At 52.9% G+C, this 18,437-nt stretch overlaps 4 protein-coding genes across 8 annotated transcripts; 2 read left to right on the top strand and 2 right to left on the bottom strand.

The window, feature by feature from the left end:
* The first annotated feature begins 417 nt into the window (after positions 1 to 417).
* Positions 418 to 2,472, top strand: NCU03118 (hypothetical protein). The gene is made up of 4 exons (XM_959884.3): positions 418 to 891; positions 960 to 1,373; positions 1,445 to 1,510; positions 1,699 to 2,472. The coding sequence occupies exons 1-4, from the start codon at positions 603 to 605 to the stop codon at positions 2,046 to 2,048; spliced, it is 1,119 nt and encodes a 372-aa protein (XP_964977.1). The 5' UTR covers positions 418 to 602; the 3' UTR covers positions 2,049 to 2,472.
* Positions 2,473 to 2,800: 328 nt separating this feature from the next.
* Positions 2,801 to 5,077, bottom strand: NCU03117 (inosine-5'-monophosphate dehydrogenase IMD2). The gene is made up of 2 exons (XM_959883.3): positions 4,438 to 5,077; positions 2,801 to 4,222 (listed from the first exon to the last, which is right to left on the bottom strand). The coding sequence occupies exons 1-2, from the start codon at positions 4,907 to 4,909 to the stop codon at positions 3,084 to 3,086; spliced, it is 1,611 nt and encodes a 536-aa protein (XP_964976.1). The 5' UTR covers positions 4,910 to 5,077; the 3' UTR covers positions 2,801 to 3,083.
* A 987-nt stretch (positions 5,078 to 6,064) lies between these two features.
* Positions 6,065 to 12,794, top strand: NCU03116 (Ras GTPase activating protein). 4 transcript variants are annotated; one of them, XM_011394783.1, is made up of 3 exons: positions 6,065 to 6,502; positions 6,572 to 11,799; positions 11,887 to 12,794. In XM_011394783.1, exons 2-3 carry the CDS (start codon positions 6,791 to 6,793, stop codon positions 12,275 to 12,277), a joined length of 5,400 nt encoding a protein of 1,799 aa, XP_011393085.1. In that variant the 5' UTR covers positions 6,065 to 6,502; positions 6,572 to 6,790; the 3' UTR covers positions 12,278 to 12,794. The 4 variants fall into 4 exon arrangements, with proteins under 4 accessions (XP_011393085.1, XP_011393087.1, XP_011393086.1 ...); XM_011394785.1 differs by having other exon boundaries at positions 6,429 to 6,452; positions 11,887 to 12,695; XM_011394784.1 differs by having other exon boundaries at positions 6,429 to 6,456; positions 11,887 to 12,695.
* On the bottom strand, positions 12,741 to 17,684 carry spa2 (spa2-like). 2 transcript variants are annotated; one of them, XM_011394781.1, is made up of 3 exons: positions 16,996 to 17,684; positions 15,582 to 16,888; positions 12,741 to 15,507 (listed from the first exon to the last, which is right to left on the bottom strand). In XM_011394781.1, the coding sequence occupies exons 2-3, from the start codon at positions 16,587 to 16,589 to the stop codon at positions 13,849 to 13,851; spliced, it is 2,667 nt and encodes an 888-aa protein (XP_011393083.1). In that variant the 5' UTR covers positions 16,590 to 16,888; positions 16,996 to 17,684; the 3' UTR covers positions 12,741 to 13,848. The 2 variants fall into 2 exon arrangements, with proteins under 2 accessions (XP_011393083.1, XP_011393082.1); XM_011394780.1 differs by having other exon boundaries at positions 17,001 to 17,684.
* Between the last annotated feature and the right edge of the window lie 753 nt (positions 17,685 to 18,437).

Genomic DNA, 18,437 nt, shown 5'->3' with positions numbered 1-18,437 from the left:
CAGTGGGCAGCTTCGCTATATTCACACTGACAGTTGCCCAGACACCACCATCTCATGAGGTCCATCGGGCCAGGTGCCGTCCTACAGGGGCACCCATTGGTCAGCACTTCCTGGCATCTTCAAGTCCCGACCAATTTACATCCGCTCCGCCATCCACTCCATGATAAAGGGCCATTAACACATCATAACATGTCAATATAAAAGCCGATGACGGGAGTCGCGATATATGTTTAGACAGCGAGTGGGATTCTGCTTCACAGTTTGAGAACATGTGGTAGTAAGCATGAACATGATTACCTCTAGGGATTATTCGACGTAGGTATATCCTGTACCAAGGTACCTACCTCTCAAATGGAAATGCACGCTCACAAAAATAATATGGGGCCAATCCTCCAAGGGGCACTGGGGCTTCCCGTCCCTCCCCATTCTGCCAGCCTGGCGGGCCCTGTTTTCCCGCAGTGGCAGTGACTCAATCAACCCTGGCAGCCCATCCCGCAGGCCATGCCCGATCTCGCCCTGGCCCGTATAAAACAAATCTCTCCATTATCCATCTTCAACTTCCTCATTCCTTGTTTTCCATAATTCAACGTCCCCTTCACAAAATGGCCCCTACCGTTCTCCACCTCCGCAGCGAGACCAAGCATCTCGAGCACCGGTCTGCGCTCACCCCCACCACCACCGCCGAGCTCATCAAGGCTGGCTACATCGTCAACGTCGAGCGCTCCCCCGAGCGAATTTTCGACGATGAGGAGTTCGAGAAGGCTGGCGCCACTCTGGTGCCTGAGCACAGCTGGGTCGATGCTCCCAAGGAGCACATCATTGTTGGCCTGAAGGAGTTGGAGGAGAAGGATTTCCCTCTCAAGCACGTTCATGTTCAGTTCGCTCACTGCTGTAAGTTTTGCCACGTCCGGCACTTTTTTGGTGGCCAGGAGAATCATCGCTGACTCGAGACAACACAGACAAGCAGCAAGCCGGTTGGGAGAACGTTCTTGCCAGATTCCCCCGCGGTGGCGGCACTCTTCTTGACCTCGAGTTCTTGGTTGATGAGCACGGTCGCCGTGTGGCTGCTTTCGGCTTCCATGCTGGTTTCGCCGGTGCCGCCCTTGCCCTCGAGGTGTGGGCTTGGCAGCTCAACCACAGCGAGCCCTTCCCCGGCGTCGAGAGCTACCCCAACGAGGATGCTCTGATTGCCGACGTCAAGAAGGCTGTCAAGGAGGGTGTTGAGGCGGCCGGCCGTCTTCCCCGCGTGATCGTCATTGGTGCCCGTGGCCGTTGCGGCTCCGGTGCCGTCAGCGCTCTCAAGAAGGCCGGTATCCCCGATGAGAACATTCTCGACTGGGATATGGCCGAGACTGCGAAGGGCGGTCCTTTCAGTATGTTTTTGGAACCAGCACACCCCTAGGACTCACCAGATCTGGAACAAAAGTACTGACTACCATCACAGAGGAGATCACCGACAGCGACATTTTTGTCAACTGCATCTACCTCACCAGCAAGATTCCCAACTTTGGTATGTGTATTCCCCTTCCTTTCCCCCCCCTTTTTTTTCGGGGACAGCTTAAGTCACTACAAAGCCGAAAAATCGGTCTCACTCCCAGCCTGGCCCACATCCACATATTCCAGCCTCCAGCAACAAACAGCCTTCCCCTCACCAAAAAAAAACAAGAACCGGGAGCACCCTCACTAACAAAGTACCAGTGAACATGGAGTCCCTCCAGGTCCCCGACCGCCAGCTCCGCGTAGTCTGCGACGTCTCCGCCGACACCACCTCTCCCTTCACCCCGGTGCCCATCTACACGGTGGCCACGACCTTCGACAAGCCTACGGTTCCTGTCGACGGGCTGACCTCGGGTCCTCCTCTCTCCGTCATCTCCATCGACCACCTCCCCTCGCTTCTGCCGCGCGAGGCTTCCGAGGCCTTCAGCCATGATTTGCTTCCCTCGTTGCTTACGCTTAATGACTGGCAGAACTCGCCTGTCTGGGCGCGGGCGAAGCAGTTGTTTGATGAGAAGGTTGCTACTTTGCCGGAGAGTGCCCTCCAGAAGTAAAAGGCCTCTCTTGAAAAAGAAAAATGAGCACGGGCGGAGGAAAAGTACGGACTTGATCGCTTTTTGTGGGGGAAAATAAAAGGACGTATGCAGGGACCGATATTTTCAAAATAAAATGAAGCATAGAGAAAAAGGAGAACGGATGTGAAAGAAAAAGACACTGTACATGACAGAGACTAGAAGGAATAGCTCATGAAGATATGAACGGACGAACTAAATCGATAGATGTCGGCAGACGGCTTCATTCCTTAGAAAAAGGTAGAAGTAGAAAAGGGCAGTGTCGAGAGTAGACTTGGTCATTTCACTCAACTAGGGAGACTGTTCACGCAAGTATGAATATCACACACTTGGACATTGGGAATTTCCAAGCACTATTACTTTACGATGATAGTCTTCAAGAATACCTATGTCGGTTTTGTTGAACAATGCTTTTGAACATTTCGATAATCATACATTTTCCGGCCGGAAAATACCGCAAAATCATGATATTTATCTTCACAATTGTCGGGGCTCGAATTCTCTTCTGACTTCATAGAGTGGTACGGAGAACAGCGCGAACCATGCACATTCCACAATCATCACGCCACTGGCAAAAGTATCGAATATCATGGTTGTACACTATTGCAAAAGATGAATGTCAACAACTGACGATCGCATCCATGATCAAGTAGCCCCAGATGCAGATCACATACGGGGATGCGTCGATACACGAACCCGCAAAAAAACACACACACAAACACAAACGAGCACATGAATAATTCAGGAGACAAGCGAAAATTGTGTGTGATCCATCAACAAGTTCCTTTTAAATTCCGGGCAACGTCGCCTATCGACGTGCTCAAGCCTTCTCTTTTGCAGGCTGAATCTATCTGCGTTCTATATCGCACAACATCTTGATTCCGTGTGATCCCTCAAAAAGTTCCCATTCAACAATCCCATGATATCGCCACCGAACTCCATTGCAACCCGCATAACCCTTTTTGAAACCCAATCATCCAAATCCACCGACCATTCGGGAATAGAAAGCTGAAGCGTTTAGGCGTAAAGCTTCTTCTCGTAAGACTCCATGTTAACGCCGCCTTCCAGCTGGGCGCTAGCAGTGCGGATCTCGAAACGAACAGTGCCGTTCTCGACACACTCGTGGAGCTCCTGGAGGCTGGTCATGCCGCAGTCCTGCAGAGAGTGTTTCAACCCAGCAGCAAGATAGGGGACGAACTTGTTGATAGATCCTCTGTGAGCGACAGCGCCAGAGACACCCTGGGCAACGAGGATGCTGTCACCCTCAGAGAAGTAACGAGCGGTACCAGCGTTGCTCTTCTGGGCGTCCTTGCCACCACCACCGGCCTTCTTGTCCTGCATGGCGTCGATGGAACCCATGCCGCGGTAAGCCTTGACAAGCTTACCCTCACGGGAGACGAAGGAGGTACCGGGAGATTCGGTGGTACCGGCAAGAAGACCACCCATCATGACGGTGGAGGCACCGAGAGCGAGACCCTTGACGATGTGGCCGACGTTCTGGATACCACCATCGGCAATGCAGGGAACGCCGAAGCGAGCAGCGAAAGAGGATACGTTGTAGACAGCAGTAGCCTGAGGACGGCCAACAGCCATGACCTCCTGGGTGATGCAGGCGGAGCCACTGCCCATGCCGATACGCAGACCGTCGACACCGGCAGCGATCAGAGCAGCAGCCTGCTCGCGGGTAACAACGTTACCGCCGATGACATCGAGATCAGGGAACTCCTTCTTGATCCACTTGATCATCTCAATTTGGTACATGGAGTTACCCTGAGAACTGTCAAGGATGACAATGTCGAGGCCAGCGTCGACAAGCTTGGCAAGACGGTCCTTGTCCTCGGGACGGGTACCAATAGCAGCGGCGCAGATGAGCTGCTTGGAGTCCTTGGTCTTGGAGGCAAGGGGAAAGTGAAGGTTCTTGGTAAGATCGGAGCGGGAGATCATAGAGACGAGATTGCCCTCCTTGTCAATAATGGGAAGCTTGCCCTTCTTGGACTCGGCAAGGATCTTGTTGGCTTCGAGAAGATTGACACCAGCGGTAGCGGTGATCAGGTCCGTAACCATGACCTCCGAAACGGGCTTGTCAAGATCGGTCTCGAACTGAATGTCGCGGTTGGTGACGATGCCAACGAGCTTGGAGCCAAGGTTGCCAGATTCTATTTGCAGCAAAGTCAGCACAAGCTCCCAGACGCGAGGTAATGATTGTGCTGCAGAAGGTTTTAAAAAGTAGGGTCCAATCAGGATTTTCAGTGTATTTGTTTCCTCATGACACATAGGTCGATATGGTGGAACGAAAGTTATGATTTATAGGTTTATCATCAGGAGGACCAGGGAAAGCAGAGAACAGAAAGCGGTGGGAATGGAGTCTTACCAGTGACCGGAAAACCACCGAAACCCCACTTCTCCTTCAAGGCCTTGGCCTCGCCGACAGTGGTGTCGCGGGTAATAACGACGGGGTCAAGGATGAAGCCGTTCTCGTAGCGCTTGACCTTGCGGACCATGTCGGCCTGCTCGTCGGGGGAGCAGTTGTGGTGGATGACACCGACACCGCCCTGGAGAGCCATGTGGATGGCCATCTCGTGCTCGGTGACGGTATCCATGGGAGAGGAGACCAAGGGGGTCTTGAGGGTGATACGCTTGGTGATGGGCGAATCGAGGGTGACGGCCGAGGCAGGGAAGCCAATGTAACCCGGAAGAAGCAGGAAATCATTGTAGGTAAGGCCGCCCTGAAGCTTGGAGTCCATGAGGTCACGGATGTCGAGGCCATCGCGACGCTCATACTCCTTGAGGACCTCCATGGCGGAGGTGTGATCAAGGAAGGTGTTGTTGCCGTTTACTGCCATTTTCTGCAATCAATGAAGATGAGAAGGGCAAAATGATGCAAGGGCAAGTGGTGTATATTAAAGACAAAGGGTTGATTCTTTGGGGGGAAGCCAGCGACGGGTATGTAGTGGTTGGATCAGCCGACTTTTCCCCCCCCAAGAAAACGAAGAGGAAAAGACAAGATCTGGGAGTTTGCCTTCGAAATTTTTTTTATGGTCCAGACCCTGCAGCCCCCGACCGCGGGGCTTTCTGCCGGGCGGTGGGTGGTTTGAAGAGGGTCGCATGTGGAGTATAGCGTGACTCGGCGAAGCCCGTCTGTGTTGCTATCATTGGGCTGTGGGAATTAGCCTACGTTTATGTTAAGACCGGACTTTTGCATTTCAACTTCAGTCTAGCACTGTCAAGAAGCAGCGCCGATTTTACATTTCATCTCATATCAGTCATCTCATGTCACTGCCATTGCTGTCTATCTCTGCAGATGAATTTCAATTGTAGTTTGTCCAGTCGGGAATTTCTCCGTGGATCTCTCTGATCATCCTTTGGGTTGCTTCAGCGGAGGCAGGGAAGGAACATCATGAAGTTGTCCTGAGTCATCCGAGTCCGGCTGCGTCGCTGACTAAACCTAGCTGTCGACTGTCTACAAGTACACTACTGCCAGCCTCCGGCTTCAGACACAGAGAAATTCGATGTTTCGGCCATGTTGGAATTCGGCGGACCTGGCTCCGCTCGCTCCGTTGTGCGGAACGTCCGTGCGGCAGTTTCAAAGTTTACAGTTGCGCCCATTCGGCCCTTGCGGTCTTTTGTAGGACCGGCAGCGGGACTACACAGTAAGTAGGTGGATGAGGTCACCCGCCAAGAGGATAGGGTAGGTAGCTCCGTCGGGAGGGAGCACTTGGCTCGAGCTCAATCTGGTCTCAGCGAGCTCAAGCCTCCCGTCGAGGTCTCCCCTCGTCCCGTCTCTGGTTGCTAGGGCGGCACAGGGCGGGCAGACACATGGGATGGTAAACAAATGGGCAGCAGCTGCAGGGCAAGTCCGGGTGGGCAACGGGCAGGGCAACCACCGTCCACGACAGGCCACCACAGGCAGCCAACCACTGCCGGCCGCCGCATCCAAATCTCGTGTTCCCCTCCATTTCCCAACCGCCCACTTTCTTCTTCTTCTTCCAAGCCCAAGTGGAGGGCGGATACTGCAAGTCACTGGACACCCCCCATGTCCGTCTCGCTTCTCCAAGAGCCTACAGCCCGCCAAAGCCGCCTCGCACTTGCCTTGCCTCGCCTTGCTTGCCATTGCATTTTCCAAAGTCCCGGTTGTCTGTTTCGTTTTGGTGCAGGAGAGCAGACGGAATGAAGCTATTCCCATCATAGTGCCTTGATCATCGCATTCCTTCGTCTCGTAGGTGTGCCAGTTTCCCTAGAGATATCGATTCCTTCACGTGCGCTGCGCGCAGTCAACCTTCCCTTTCTGAACTCGGCCCACGAGTGAAGAGACAGATCTGAGCCGGTTAAGCGCCCGCGCGCCATGTCCGCCAAATTCCAACTGCCATCATCCACCACTCCGTACTTGTTGGTTAAGTTTTAGGTTTTACTATATCATCGCCCTCACTATTCGTCCCGTACGCATGCCCGATTCAGTTCACGCCTTTCCCGCCCCCCAATCTTTACTCGCTCTGACAAGGCGATAGTGAACAACCGTCGAGTCGTCCCCCCCACGACCACCCGCTTGGCACTCAACTCGAGCCTGATCTTCGGCCTGCTCCACACTCACGGCAAGACGAGGGACGATCCGCGCAACCGCATCGCAAAGCCGCTCGCTCTGATGTGGCCGGCGACCGTCGGTCTCTACGAAACGATTTTCGCGTCCAAATCCTCCTTCCTCCGGTAGCCTCGACAACTCGCCCAACATGTCGTCGTACAAACCACACCCCCTTCGTCAGACACAGACCGCCGACTACTCGGTTAATAGACAATCCTCCACCACATCAACATCATCATCAGGGTACTCGGCCTCTTCCATAGGACAGTCGGATATCAGTCGACCCATTAGCTCCTTGTCTACAGCAACCAGCGTCTACTCCCAATATGGACACAAGCGGGGCCAAAGCGAGGCGAGCCGACTACCCCCAAGCCTGTCTGGTGGCTCACACACCCTCCCGTCCACGCCGACAAGTGACAATATCTACAAGAATGCCCGCCAGTCCCTCCGACCGACATCTCAAGCCTCTACGGGAGCAGCGCCCGCCAGCAGCAGCATATCGACTGCGGGTTCGAGAATCGCGCCGCGCACGCCCACACCAGGCCACCACGATCGTGGAAAAAGTGTTGACATCAGCAAGCTGTCCATCGGAGAGTATGGGACCTCGACTACCCATCGCGAACGCGGTCAGAGTCTCGACAACGGCAAGCCTCTGGCGACTGAGCGCCCACGGATATCGCCTACGGGAACTGTTCATGAACGTCTAGCAAGCTTCGATGTCAGCAAGTCCTCGGTACCGGAACGTCCGCGGATATCGCCTACGGGTGCCCTCCACGAGCGCGGTCACACTATCGATATGGGCAAATTATCGATTAGCGATAATACACGTACTTCGTCAGGCATGTCTCCGACCGTGACATCGCCTCCGGCAACTTCTCCAACGACCCCTTCAACGCGAAGGCCGGCTTCCATGTTTCTATCCAGATCAGATTCTGTGCGTGGCGGAAGTGACAATGGGTCAATGGCTCTGGTACACTCGAGTCCCATTGCCCTTGCTCGTCCGGATCTGGAAAAATTAGGTCGTTCATCGACAAGCCAACTCCGAACACTTTCTCAGTTCGCACAAGATGGAACGGCGGGAGAGCTTGCCATCATATCTCCGTCGCAGGAAGTTGTTGGTCTTCGCGGACGCCGTAGGTTGCAAAGAGCTGACAAGTCTGTAGCGGCGCGTCAAAAGAATGGCGGCTTTGGTTGGGAGACGAAGTGGATGGACAAGCAACGGCAGTTTCTACAGGCTTATGAATACCTTTGCCACATTGGTGAAGCGAAGGAATGGATTGAGGATATCATACAGCGTCCGATCCCCCCGATTATCGAATTAGAGGAGGCTTTGCGAGATGGAGTTACTTTGGCCGAAGTGGTCGAATCCCTTAACCCTGAAAAGAAGTTCCGCATTTTCCGCCATCCTAAGCTTCAATACCGCCATTCAGACAATATCGCCATCTTCTTCCGTTACCTTGATGAAGTCGAACTTCCCGACCTCTTCCGATTTGAGCTTATCGATCTGTACGAGAAAAAGAACATCCCGAAAGTTATTTACTGTCTCCATGCTTTGAGTTGGCTTCTCTTCCGGAAAGGAATTGTCGATTTCCGCATCGGGAATCTGGTCGGCCAGCTTGAGTTTGAAGACCATGAGCTGGAGGCGATGCAGAAAGGCCTCGATAAGCTGGGGGCTAGTATGCCTAGCTTCGGCAATATGGGTGCCGACTTTGGAATTGAGCCAGCTGAACCCGAGGAGACGGAGGAGGAACGCATTGAGAGGGAACTGGCCGAAAACGAAGAGGCCATTGTAGAGTTACAAGCCCAGGCCAGAGCGGCGCTTCAAAGGATACAGCTTGGCTACACTATGCAACATCTGTGGGATAATGAAGACTGGATCATTGATCTCCAGTCTCGTATTCGTGGTGACTGGGCTCGCCAGGTGGCGGATTACAGGCTCCAGATGAAGAATTTCGCGGTCCAGCTTCAAAGCGCAGCGCGCGGTTTCCTCGCCCGCTATCGACATGCAGAAACAAAGGCACAAACAAGTTTTGCGATCGAGTTGCAGAAGACAGCTCGTGGATTTATCGCTCGTCAGCAATATGCACAAACATGTTTCACGATTCAGCTACAAAAAGCGGCGCGTGGATATCTTGCTCGTCGCCAGCAGACACAAACCGAGGAGCAGTTCAAGGGCAACGAGGATGTGGTCTTGAAACTCCAAAGTATGGTCAGAGCGGCCAAGGTCCGCAATGTGATTCGGGAGCAGCATTCACAGTTGGAGACGGCAGCGGGACCCCTGCGAGACATTCAAGCAACATTTCGAGGATTTCTGGCTCGAAAGCAGCTCGCTGTGCAACATGAAAAGACAGAGAGCGAAGGCGCTACGATTGCTCAACTTCAGAGCGCAGTTCGTGGTATGATATTGAGGAAGAATCTGGAGGAAGAAAGAGCATCCTTGGAGAGCAACATCGAAGCCATCACTAGTCTTCAGGCTGCTGTAAGGGCCATGAAAGCAAGAACTGAGGTCGATGCCCAGCTACAAGCGCTTGAAGGCTTTGCGCCACAATGGACAGCTATTCAAGCTGCCTTCCGCGGCAAGGTTGCTAGGTCCGACGTCGACGCTACTAAAGAAGAGTTGCAGAAGCATTCAACTGAGATGGGCCTTCTTCAGTCCCACATTAGGGCAGCGGCAGTGCGGAGGGACATATCAGAGCAGCTTGAAAGCATCGGGGAAACGGAGGATGCCATCATTGATCTTCAGTCTATGGTCCGAGGTATGCTTGAACGTATGAGGTTATCGGACGATCTGGATGCTCTTACTCAGGAGACACCAAACATCATTGACCTTCAAGCACACATCCGCGGATGTCTTTATCGCAAGGAGTGTGGCGAGTTGTTGGATGAGCTTGCAGTCAATACCGAGGAGATCACCGAACTGCAAGCCCTTGCTCGGGCCATGTTGCTTCGGAGCGATGTTGCAATGGTCTTGGATGAACTGGAACAAAACGAGGAGTCTGTAGCGGCGTTCCAGGCTGCTGCCAAGGCTTTCGTGGTCAGAGCCAAGTACGAGGAGAAGAAGCGCTTCTTCCGGGAGAACATGCAAAAGGTTGTCAAGATTCAGAGTTTCGTACGAGCCAAGCTTCAGGGTGAAGCCTACAAGAGCTTGACATCTGGAAAGAACCCACCAGTCAACGCCGTCAAGAACTTTGTCCATCTTCTGAACGACAGCGATTTTGACTTCAATGAGGAGGTAGAGTTTGAGCGCCTACGAAAGACTGTTGTCCAACAAGTTCGGCAAAACGAGATGCTGGAACAATACATCGACCAGCTAGACATCAAGATCGCACTTCTCGTCAAGAATAAAATTACCCTTGATGAAGTTGTCAGACATCAGCACAACTATGGCGGACACGCAAACAGCCTTCTCGCCAACAGTGTTATTTCAAATGCTAATCAGTTTGACCTCAAGGCTTTGAATAAGAGTTCCCGCAAGAAGCTTGAGTCCTACCAGCAGCTGTTCTTCACCCTTCAGACGCAACCTCAGTACCTTGCTAAGCTCTTCAGGCGTATCCGCGAGCAAGGAATAACGGAAAAGGAGTTAAAGCGGATTGAACACTTGATGATGGGGCTGTTCGGCTATGCGCAAAAGCGGAGAGAGGAATACTACTTATTGAAGCTTATTTCCAGGTCGATAAGGGAAGAAGTCGAAGCATGTGCCGCTCTGCAGGATTATCTGAGGGGCAACTACTTCTGGACCAAGCTGCTCCAGAATTACACCCGATCCCCTCGTGATAGGAAATATCTCAGAGATCTCTTGGGACCCCTCATCAGAGACAACATTATCGAGGATCCAGCGCTGGATCTTGAAAGCGACCCCATGCAGATCTACCGGTCTGCTATCAACAATGAGGAGTTGAGGACCGGTCGGCCCAGCCAAAGACCTCTGGATGTCCCTCGTGAGGTTGCCATCAAGGATCCTGAAACCAGAGAGCTCTTCATTGATCATCTGCGGGATCTCCGAGAGATCTGCGATCAGTTTCTCCTTGCCCTGGAGGACCTGCTTCCCCGCATGCCCTACGGCCTGAGATTTGTGTGCCGGCAAACGTACGAAGCTCTCTGCCAGCATTTCCAGAGGGACCACCCGCAAAATGTGCTCCAGTTTGTAAGCAACTGGCTCTGGCGCTTCTACCTCCAACCTGCTCTCCTTGGCCCAGAGTCATATGGAGTCACGGAAAAGCAAATGAGTCCCCTCCAGAAGCGTAACCTCGGCGAGGTTGCAAAAGTCCTGGGCCAGATTGCATCAGGCAGACCATTTGGCGGAGAGAACATCTATCTCCAGCCTCTCAATGCTTTCGTCGCCGAAGCAATCGAGCGCTTGGCTCACATCACCAATTCCCTTATCGATGTACCTGACGCTGAGAAGACATTCGACATTGACGAGTTCAACGATCTCTACGCCAAGAACAAGCCAACACTGTACATCAAGATGGCGGATATCTTTTCCATCCACAATCTCATCGCTGCCGAGTTGCCTTATCTGTGCCCGAGCAGAGATGATATGCTGCGCGAGATCATTCAAGATCTCGGTAACGCCAAGAATAATGAGAATGAGATGACCGCAGGCGGGGCCGCTGATATTCAGCTGTTCCTGACTCCCAAACTGCACGATATGGAGGATCCAGAAGCTGAGACTAAGGGGCTGTTTATGGAGACCAAGAGGTGCATTCTGTACATCATCCGGGTGCAAACGGGTAACAACCTGCTTGAGATTCTTGTCAAGCCAATTACCCCGGAGGATGAGCAGAAGTGGAGGACAGTTCTGCGCGAAGACTTTGGTGACGACTCGAACACCCGAGGCGCTTATTCGGAGGCGAACATGATTGATGTTACGCGCATGAGTTACTACGACCTAAAGAGGACAGCACTCGAGAACATCCTCAGGTTGGAGCAGATGGGTCGTATCTCCAAGCAAAACTACTACCAGGATATCCTCAACGCCATTGCGCTGGACATTCGCACAAAGAGCAGGAGAAGGGTTCAGAGACAGAGAGAGCTCGAGGGTGTCCGTCAGACACTCGGCAATCTTCACGAGAAGGCAAAGTATCTGGAGCAACAGCGCAAGAGCTACGATGATTACATCGAGCAAGCCATGGCTACGCTGCAGAACAAGAAGGGGTACGTACATCATCACCATCACCAATGTCTCCTCCCATCTCTGGTGGTTCGCATGCTAACAAGTCCTTACTTACCCCCCACCTACAGCAAGAAACGTTTCCTTCTCCCCTTCACCAAGCAATACAACCACCAGCGCGAGCTCGAGCGCTCCGGCCGCGTCCCCAAGTTCGGCTCCTTCAAGTACTCGGCCCGCGCCCTCTCGGACAAGGGCGTGCTGGTCTCGTGGACGGGCATCCCCGAGCGCGACTGGGGTCAAATCAACATCACCATCTCGTGCGACGAGGTCGGCATTTTTAGTCTTGAGGGCAGCCGCGGCCACATCCAGATGCCCGGTGCCAGCGCCCTGGTGCCCATCGAGGACTTGCTACAGGCGCAATTTGAGGCGCATCAGTTTATGAATTTGTTTGAGGGGCAGCTGAGGCTGAACGTGAATTTGTTGTTGCATTTGTTGTACAAGAAGTTCTATCGGACTCAGTAAGTGAGTAGGGTGCGGGAAAGGGGAGGGGAGGGGGTTATTAGAAGAAGTAAGTGAGAGTCGAAGTGTAGAGAGTATCATGGAAGATTTGGGAGGAGGAGGAGGAGGGGAACTTTTTACGTCAGGGGAGGGAAGAGAGAGCACAGGATGGCATTGGATGGCATGCATTGATATCTCTCTCAGCCGGCTGGCTGGCTGGCTTGGGTTACTTACTTACTCTCTACACAGTCTATCGCTTTGCATTTGAATGCATGGACGGATGGACGGACAAACGGTGTCTTATGAGGATTACCAGTGTTGATGTTTGTCTTTGTTATTCGGTTTGGAGAAGGTTGTGAGATTTTTTTTATTTTTACCTTTTTGATTGATACCACCAAAGAACTTTATTGGGTTTTCTTTTCATTGTAGCCTAGGTTATATCACTCTTCCTTTCTTTTCTTTCCCTCATTCATACTTATTTGTTGAAACCGAGTTGTTGTGATACTCAAGCTAAGAAGATCCAAAGTAAAGGCTGCATCGCACTACATTTTATCGATCATGTAGTCATGGTAGGGTATGCTGTGGTATGATATATGCTCTCTATAGCTCAACAGCCTGATATCCTCTTTTCCTCTTTTCTTCCCCCCACCCCCCTCCGTAGCTTCTTCCAAAGTCTTGCTGCGATTGACCAATCTCATCATTCTCTCTGCCACTCACCTCTATAAAGCAATGTCCAGGCAATGCAAGAAAAAAAAGAAAAGCAGAAAGATGTATAACAGATGCACACGATGCGAGAACAATAGAAGATGGAAAATGGTCTAACAGTGATACGCACATACATCCAGGAACACGTGTAGAAAGAAGGATGGAAAAGTGAAAAGTATATACAAGAGCAGAAGCAGCACAAGGACGCGAGCGCGTGAATGAATGAATGGTAGGACGGACGAATAAGATGATAAGAAAGCAAGAAAGGTAGGTAGTGAAGAAGAAGGGGAAGAAGCTAAAAGAAGGAAGGGGGGGATGGGGAAAAGAAAATGGATAATCAAACACTAAAGATAAACATTACATCAAAGAGACAAAGGTAGATAGATAAACATGAGAGGAGAAGGAGAAACAGTTGAGATCGGTCAATCCTCTCCCCCTTTGATTTTCTCTTTCTTTCCCTCTCTTTTTTTTCTTCACCTTGGCTCCTCTCCTCACGCCCCCAACCAACACTTCAGTATCCCAACCTTTTTTTTCTCCAAGTTAAACAAATCAATCCACAAAGCTATAACGACCCCCAACTATACAACCGCCAGACTGTCCGTTGTCCTCCCATCGATCCGTCCCTCCGATCAATGCATACATACACCAGGAACATGTTGACGATAATGGTGAGGGATCGGAACGCAAAATGCGCGATACAAGAAACTTTTTACAAAGTCACAGACGACTGACTGTTGCCCCAGCTCGACCGGGAAAGAAGAACCAAAAACAGGAGAAGAGAAAAGAGGTAAAAGAAGCCAGAAGTTGATAAAAAGAATAGACATTGCAGCCTTTTTCTTCCGCAATTCTTGACTTCATGCGTAGTTGTCTTGTCTTATGTTGTTTTGGTATCATGCAAAGTCATCAGCGCCATCATTCATACCGGCAGCCGCCAACCGATCCACCTGCTGTACGAGTTCCTTGGTATCCCTGGCGAGCTCGAACGCGATGGGCGGCAGCGTCTGCGCCCACATGCGCCACTCGCGGCTCGTGGGGCTGCTACCCTGGGCGTCGAGGTCGATGCCGTGCTGGCCGGCCTCGTTGAGCCGGTCGCTGCATTTGCTTAGCCTGCGCACGACGTCGACAACAGTGCTGCTCGCGCTGCTGCCCAGGCACGAGTCCGTCTCGGCGACTACCTTGCTGACTACGTCAGTAATGATGGCGATCTCGCCGCTCAGTTGGTTGATGTTGGCGTCGCTGCGAATCAGCTGGACCAGGTTCTGGATCGTCTCTACCATGACCGAGGTCTTGTCCTGGAGATAGAACTTGAGGTCCTCGACTCGGCGAGGGTCCGGAGCGGTGGGTTTGCTTTCGGCGTATGATTCGCGCGGCGAGTTGGCGCTGTAGGCAGACGAGTCGACACTAATCCTGCTGCCTCCTCCTCCTCCTAGCCCTTGGAAAGCCGGAGGTTGCGCTAGTACCTCGTGGGCAGAGGCGACACTCGAGGTCTGGCTTTGGCCGTTGCGCGGAGAAAAGAAGCTGGCTGAGCCGACGGGAGTTACTGTCCCATCATCCTCCTCTTCCAATTCACCGGCAGGCGTGGTGCGGATCTTGGCGGCGCGGAGCAGCTCGATGACTGCTGCAACCAAGTGAGATGCAGCTGCATCAAGCAGAGATACAGGAGAGATGCCCGCGGAGCTGGCAAAGTTCTTGGATGCGGTGATCAGGTTGTTGGCAGTCGATGATACCCGAGCCTTTAGCTTGGCCTTCTCTTGGAGAATGCTGTCGTTTTGTGGATTCTCGTCGATATCCTTAGCGATACGACGGACACTGACTACGACTGCTTTCATAGAGTCAATTACGCGCTCGGGGTTATCGTTGCGAGCGCGCTGCAGGAGCTCGTCTATCGCAATCTGGAACTTGGTAACGTGAAGGTCCTTCACAAGCCCAGAGTCTTCGACAAAACCCTTTTCCCGTACGTATTTGCCGGCGTTCTGCTCGAGTGGTACACCCTCTGACGAATCACGCATGCTGCGTAACTGTGTTTGGGTGCGTGCATATCGACTTCTCCATTCCTTGACTTCCTTCTCCAAACTCTCAATCGTCCTCTCCAACTCCGTTTGTCTCTCCCAAGCAGCCCCGCTTTGTTGAGACAACGTCCTCATCTCCCGCAAGAACTCCTGGGCCTCGCGACGGACCTCGTCCGTTATTTGCTGCTGTTCTTGCAAAGATTGTCGCAGTTCCTCGTTCTCTCGCGCCAGATCGCCGTCTCCTTTGCCGCCTGATTGTCGACCATCCTCGAGTCCTTCCCGAAGCTTTCTCGTCTCGTCCTCATGCTCCTCCCTGATGCGGTCGAGTTCCCTTTGCAACGAGTCGTTCAGTTCCTGGGCCTCTGCCAGTTTCGTCTCCAAGCTTTGCCTGGTCTCGTCCCAATCTTTCTTGTTGCCATCCCCGGACTGCATGTTATTCAGCTCCTCGTCCTTCTTCCTCATCTCCATCTCCATGTTGTCGACCTTTTCCTGCAGCTCTCTGACCTGATTTTCGTAGTCCTGAATAAGCTTCCTGTCGGCCTACGTTGAGTTAGCACATGACAGTATCCCCGAGGGCGAAAAAAAAAAAAAAAAAAAAAAAAGGCGAAACTGACCTCGAACGCCTGGCCCATAGACCTCCTGCCATTGCCATACATATCACCACCCTGACCTGGGCTCATAAGGTTGCCCTCGTCGTCCTCCTCGACCATGGTACTCTTGTTTGGGACGATTGTGTTGCTCTGGAATTGTTTTGGCATGGGACGCCCATAGTCGCCATTCGGCGGCAGGCCAGGAGATGGGGGAACGCCGTAGCCACCATTCATCATAGGGGGCATCGGAGGACCGCTCCGTGCACTTCGTACTGAGCTCGCCTCCGAAGGGCGTCTGTGACTTTGACCTCTGGGAGGGAAGCCGCCCATTCCGTTGTTTGGTGTTCCCGAGCGGCTTGGCGGGCCACGCATCGCAATCGGGCTGGCATTGAGAGGCATCTCCAGATTGGCGAAGTTAGGATACCGCCTCTCCAACTCGCAGAAGACATCGGTGGCGAGATCGCGAAACCTAGGAGGACCTAGGGACGACAGTTTCTGGCGAGCCTGGTTCCGTTTAGGATGGAAATTATCCTGAGGCAGAAGAAAATCGGGCGGGGCAGTCTCGGGGGGAGCATTAGGTCCTCTTCGGGCCACCTGTTCGCGGCGCTTCAATTCATCATAAACATCGGTACTGAGCTCAAGAAACTGCACCTCAGTAAGGCGTTGCAGCTTGTCGCGGGCCTTGTTCGGCGGCGGTTTCGGATTGCCGTCGCGTGAGGTGGCTGACAGATAGCGCTTGAGCGAGATGTAGTGGTCGGACAGAACCAACTCCTGGTTTTCCCCTTGTTGACTCTGGCTCTTTACACTCCTCGCATACATGCCGGTGCTGGATCGGCCAACGGACGGTGGAGGAGAGGGTGCCCCATTCGGGCTCTGAGGCATCGGGGAGAAGCCGCCGTTCATAGCGCCGGCAGGGTTCGCGGAGTCGGGAGGAGTATTGTATTGTCCGAGATTGTTGTCGTTCGGTGGATGGTTCCAGTCGCTTGGGGCGCCTTGAGAGATTGGTGACAATGGTGCATTGCGAACATTCATGGTATTCGTTCACCGCCCGCTTCCAATCGACCAGTCGGACGCAATAGGAAAGATGGACGTGGTGCGCAAATGACAATGGAGGCTTGATGCAATTGTCTTGTCGTCAACCCGTGTGTGTCCCTAGTAAAGGCGAAGGTAGCCGGTTCGTGGATACTTCGCGGTCTCAGCAAGTAGAGGTACAGGCTCCCAAAAGACGCGGACTGTCGCAGAGCTGGTGTTGAGACAAATCGAGCATATGCTGTGCGCCCTCGACAGCAGAAGGGTCTCGCGGGTGTTCCTCGTGGCAGGACTTTGTGTTACTGTGGGAGCATGAAACGCATATCGGTCAACCTTTGAATTCCCCTTTTGGAGGCGCGAAAGGGAAGGGGGACAAAGGGAGCGGGATCATGAACAGGGGGGGTGGTACACTACACTTATGCGATGCCCTGCGCGATGTCGCCAAACAGAGTGGCTGTTCCAGTTGCCGATCGAAAGCCAGGAGTTGGAATGATGGGAGAGGTTTCGCCTCAGAAAGAATGGACTGGTCGACGGCTTGACTCGTAGCGGTGTTTTCAGATGCCCCTTCTTTGGATGATGGATCGTGGCGATCTTTTGGGTGGTAATAGAGGTAGCCCTCAAGGTTAACGTTCGGCTTGGCGGGGGGGTGTACCGAAAGTGTGGACAGCGAGCGAGTGGACGGCGTCTTTGCTTGTTAGTGCCACTCAAATCAGAGCAGCTCTAAGACAGGCGAAGGGACGTAGCGCCGGGTAGGGTATGTAGGTAGATGGCGTCCAGATCCAGACGGTTGATGGCGGAATTGGTGCAGTGGCAGGACGGGAGAAAACGAGAGACCAGGACGGGATTGTTGCTCGCTCGCCATACGGTGCTCATTCTCTTTTCACCTTTCGCTGGCCAGTTCCTCACGATGCCGGGTAGCGAGGTGACCACGATTCTTGGGAGAACGGCTCCTCTACTGTGTTCCGGGCGCGCAATGGATTCAGTTGGAAATGAGGAACCCACGAAGAGCCCACCACGACTTATCCAGGATCGAATCCAGCAGAGCCCCTGATCATTCAAGGCCCCAATATGTACAGTGGACGATGTTCTCCGAGGAACAGTAGGAGGCACAGTGAATGGTTTGAGTGAGAGCGCCCGGGGGCTCTGACCACACTGGAAATGGTGTGACCGTTCAGCCAATCAGAACCAATCCCTGGTATACTTGACCCATCACTGCCGGCGTCAGGGGTGAGTTCCCTTCCTATTAGTCGCGCGCTACGGCAGGTACGGATTCCCACAGACAATGGAAGCCGGCGCAATTACCTTAGCTTCCACAAAGGTGCTTGGGCTGCCAGTGCATGCCTCTACGTAATTACAACTAGTGTGGGGTGGGAGAGCGCGGAGAGTCATTTCCAGAACCAAAGTCAAACACCAACGATAGGTAAGGAGTGGTATCTTGCACATCTCGGGACGTCATGTCGTTACGGGGACGATAGGAGTTGGCTCATCGGTGTCTGACGGCAGTGAACACGATGGACGGTCAGCACTCCACCACTTTCCACATTACCACGGACTGTCGTTAGACTTCTTCTATGTACAACACTGAGGTTTGAGATTATATATGCGGTCGCACAAAGAAGCAAAGTGCCGGGCATTGTTGGATAAGAAGCACTGCCCTACCAAAACCATAACAACCACATATGTACGCAGCTATTAGAGGGGATTCCGAAAGGACCGGGACCGGGACTGGGACAAAGGAACCGAGCCACCATGGTCTAAATGGAGAGGGAACTGGACCCAGATCCATTCCTTGTCGGCCTCGAATCCCCTCATATTCGCATCTCGATGTCGGGCTTCCTGGGCCCTAGCCCC

This window comes from Neurospora crassa, linkage group I (genome assembly GCF_000182925.2).
Source record: "Neurospora crassa OR74A linkage group I, whole genome shotgun sequence".
Taxonomy (NCBI): domain Eukaryota; kingdom Fungi; phylum Ascomycota; class Sordariomycetes; order Sordariales; family Sordariaceae; genus Neurospora; species Neurospora crassa.
This window is presented reverse-complemented; position numbering and strand designations above follow the sequence as displayed.

Coding starts and splice junctions, on each gene's coding strand:
- NCU03118 (XM_959884.3), top strand. CDS start 603: ATGGCCCCTACCGTTCTCCACCTCCGCAGCGAGACCAAGCATCTCGAG. Junction 1,374..1,444: donor TGCGAAGGGCGGTCCTTTCA/GTATGTTTTTGG, acceptor CTACCATCACAG/AGGAGATCACCGACAGCGAC. Junction 1,511..1,698: donor CAGCAAGATTCCCAACTTTG/GTATGTGTATTC, acceptor ACAAAGTACCAG/TGAACATGGAGTCCCTCCAG.
- NCU03117 (XM_959883.3), bottom strand. CDS start 4,909: ATGGCAGTAAACGGCAACAACACCTTCCTTGATCACACCTCCGCCATG. Junction 4,223..4,437: donor CGGTGGTTTTCCGGTCACTG/GTAAGACTCCAT, acceptor TGCTGCAAATAG/AATCTGGCAACCTTGGCTCC.
- NCU03116 (XM_011394783.1), top strand. CDS start 6,791: ATGTCGTCGTACAAACCACACCCCCTTCGTCAGACACAGACCGCCGAC. Junction 11,800..11,886: donor ACGCTGCAGAACAAGAAGGG/GTACGTACATCA, acceptor CCCCACCTACAG/CAAGAAACGTTTCCTTCTCC.
- spa2 (XM_011394781.1), bottom strand. CDS start 16,589: ATGAATGTTCGCAATGCACCATTGTCACCAATCTCTCAAGGCGCCCCA. Junction 15,508..15,581: donor CTATGGGCCAGGCGTTCGAG/GTCAGTTTCGCC, acceptor AACTCAACGTAG/GCCGACAGGAAGCTTATTCA.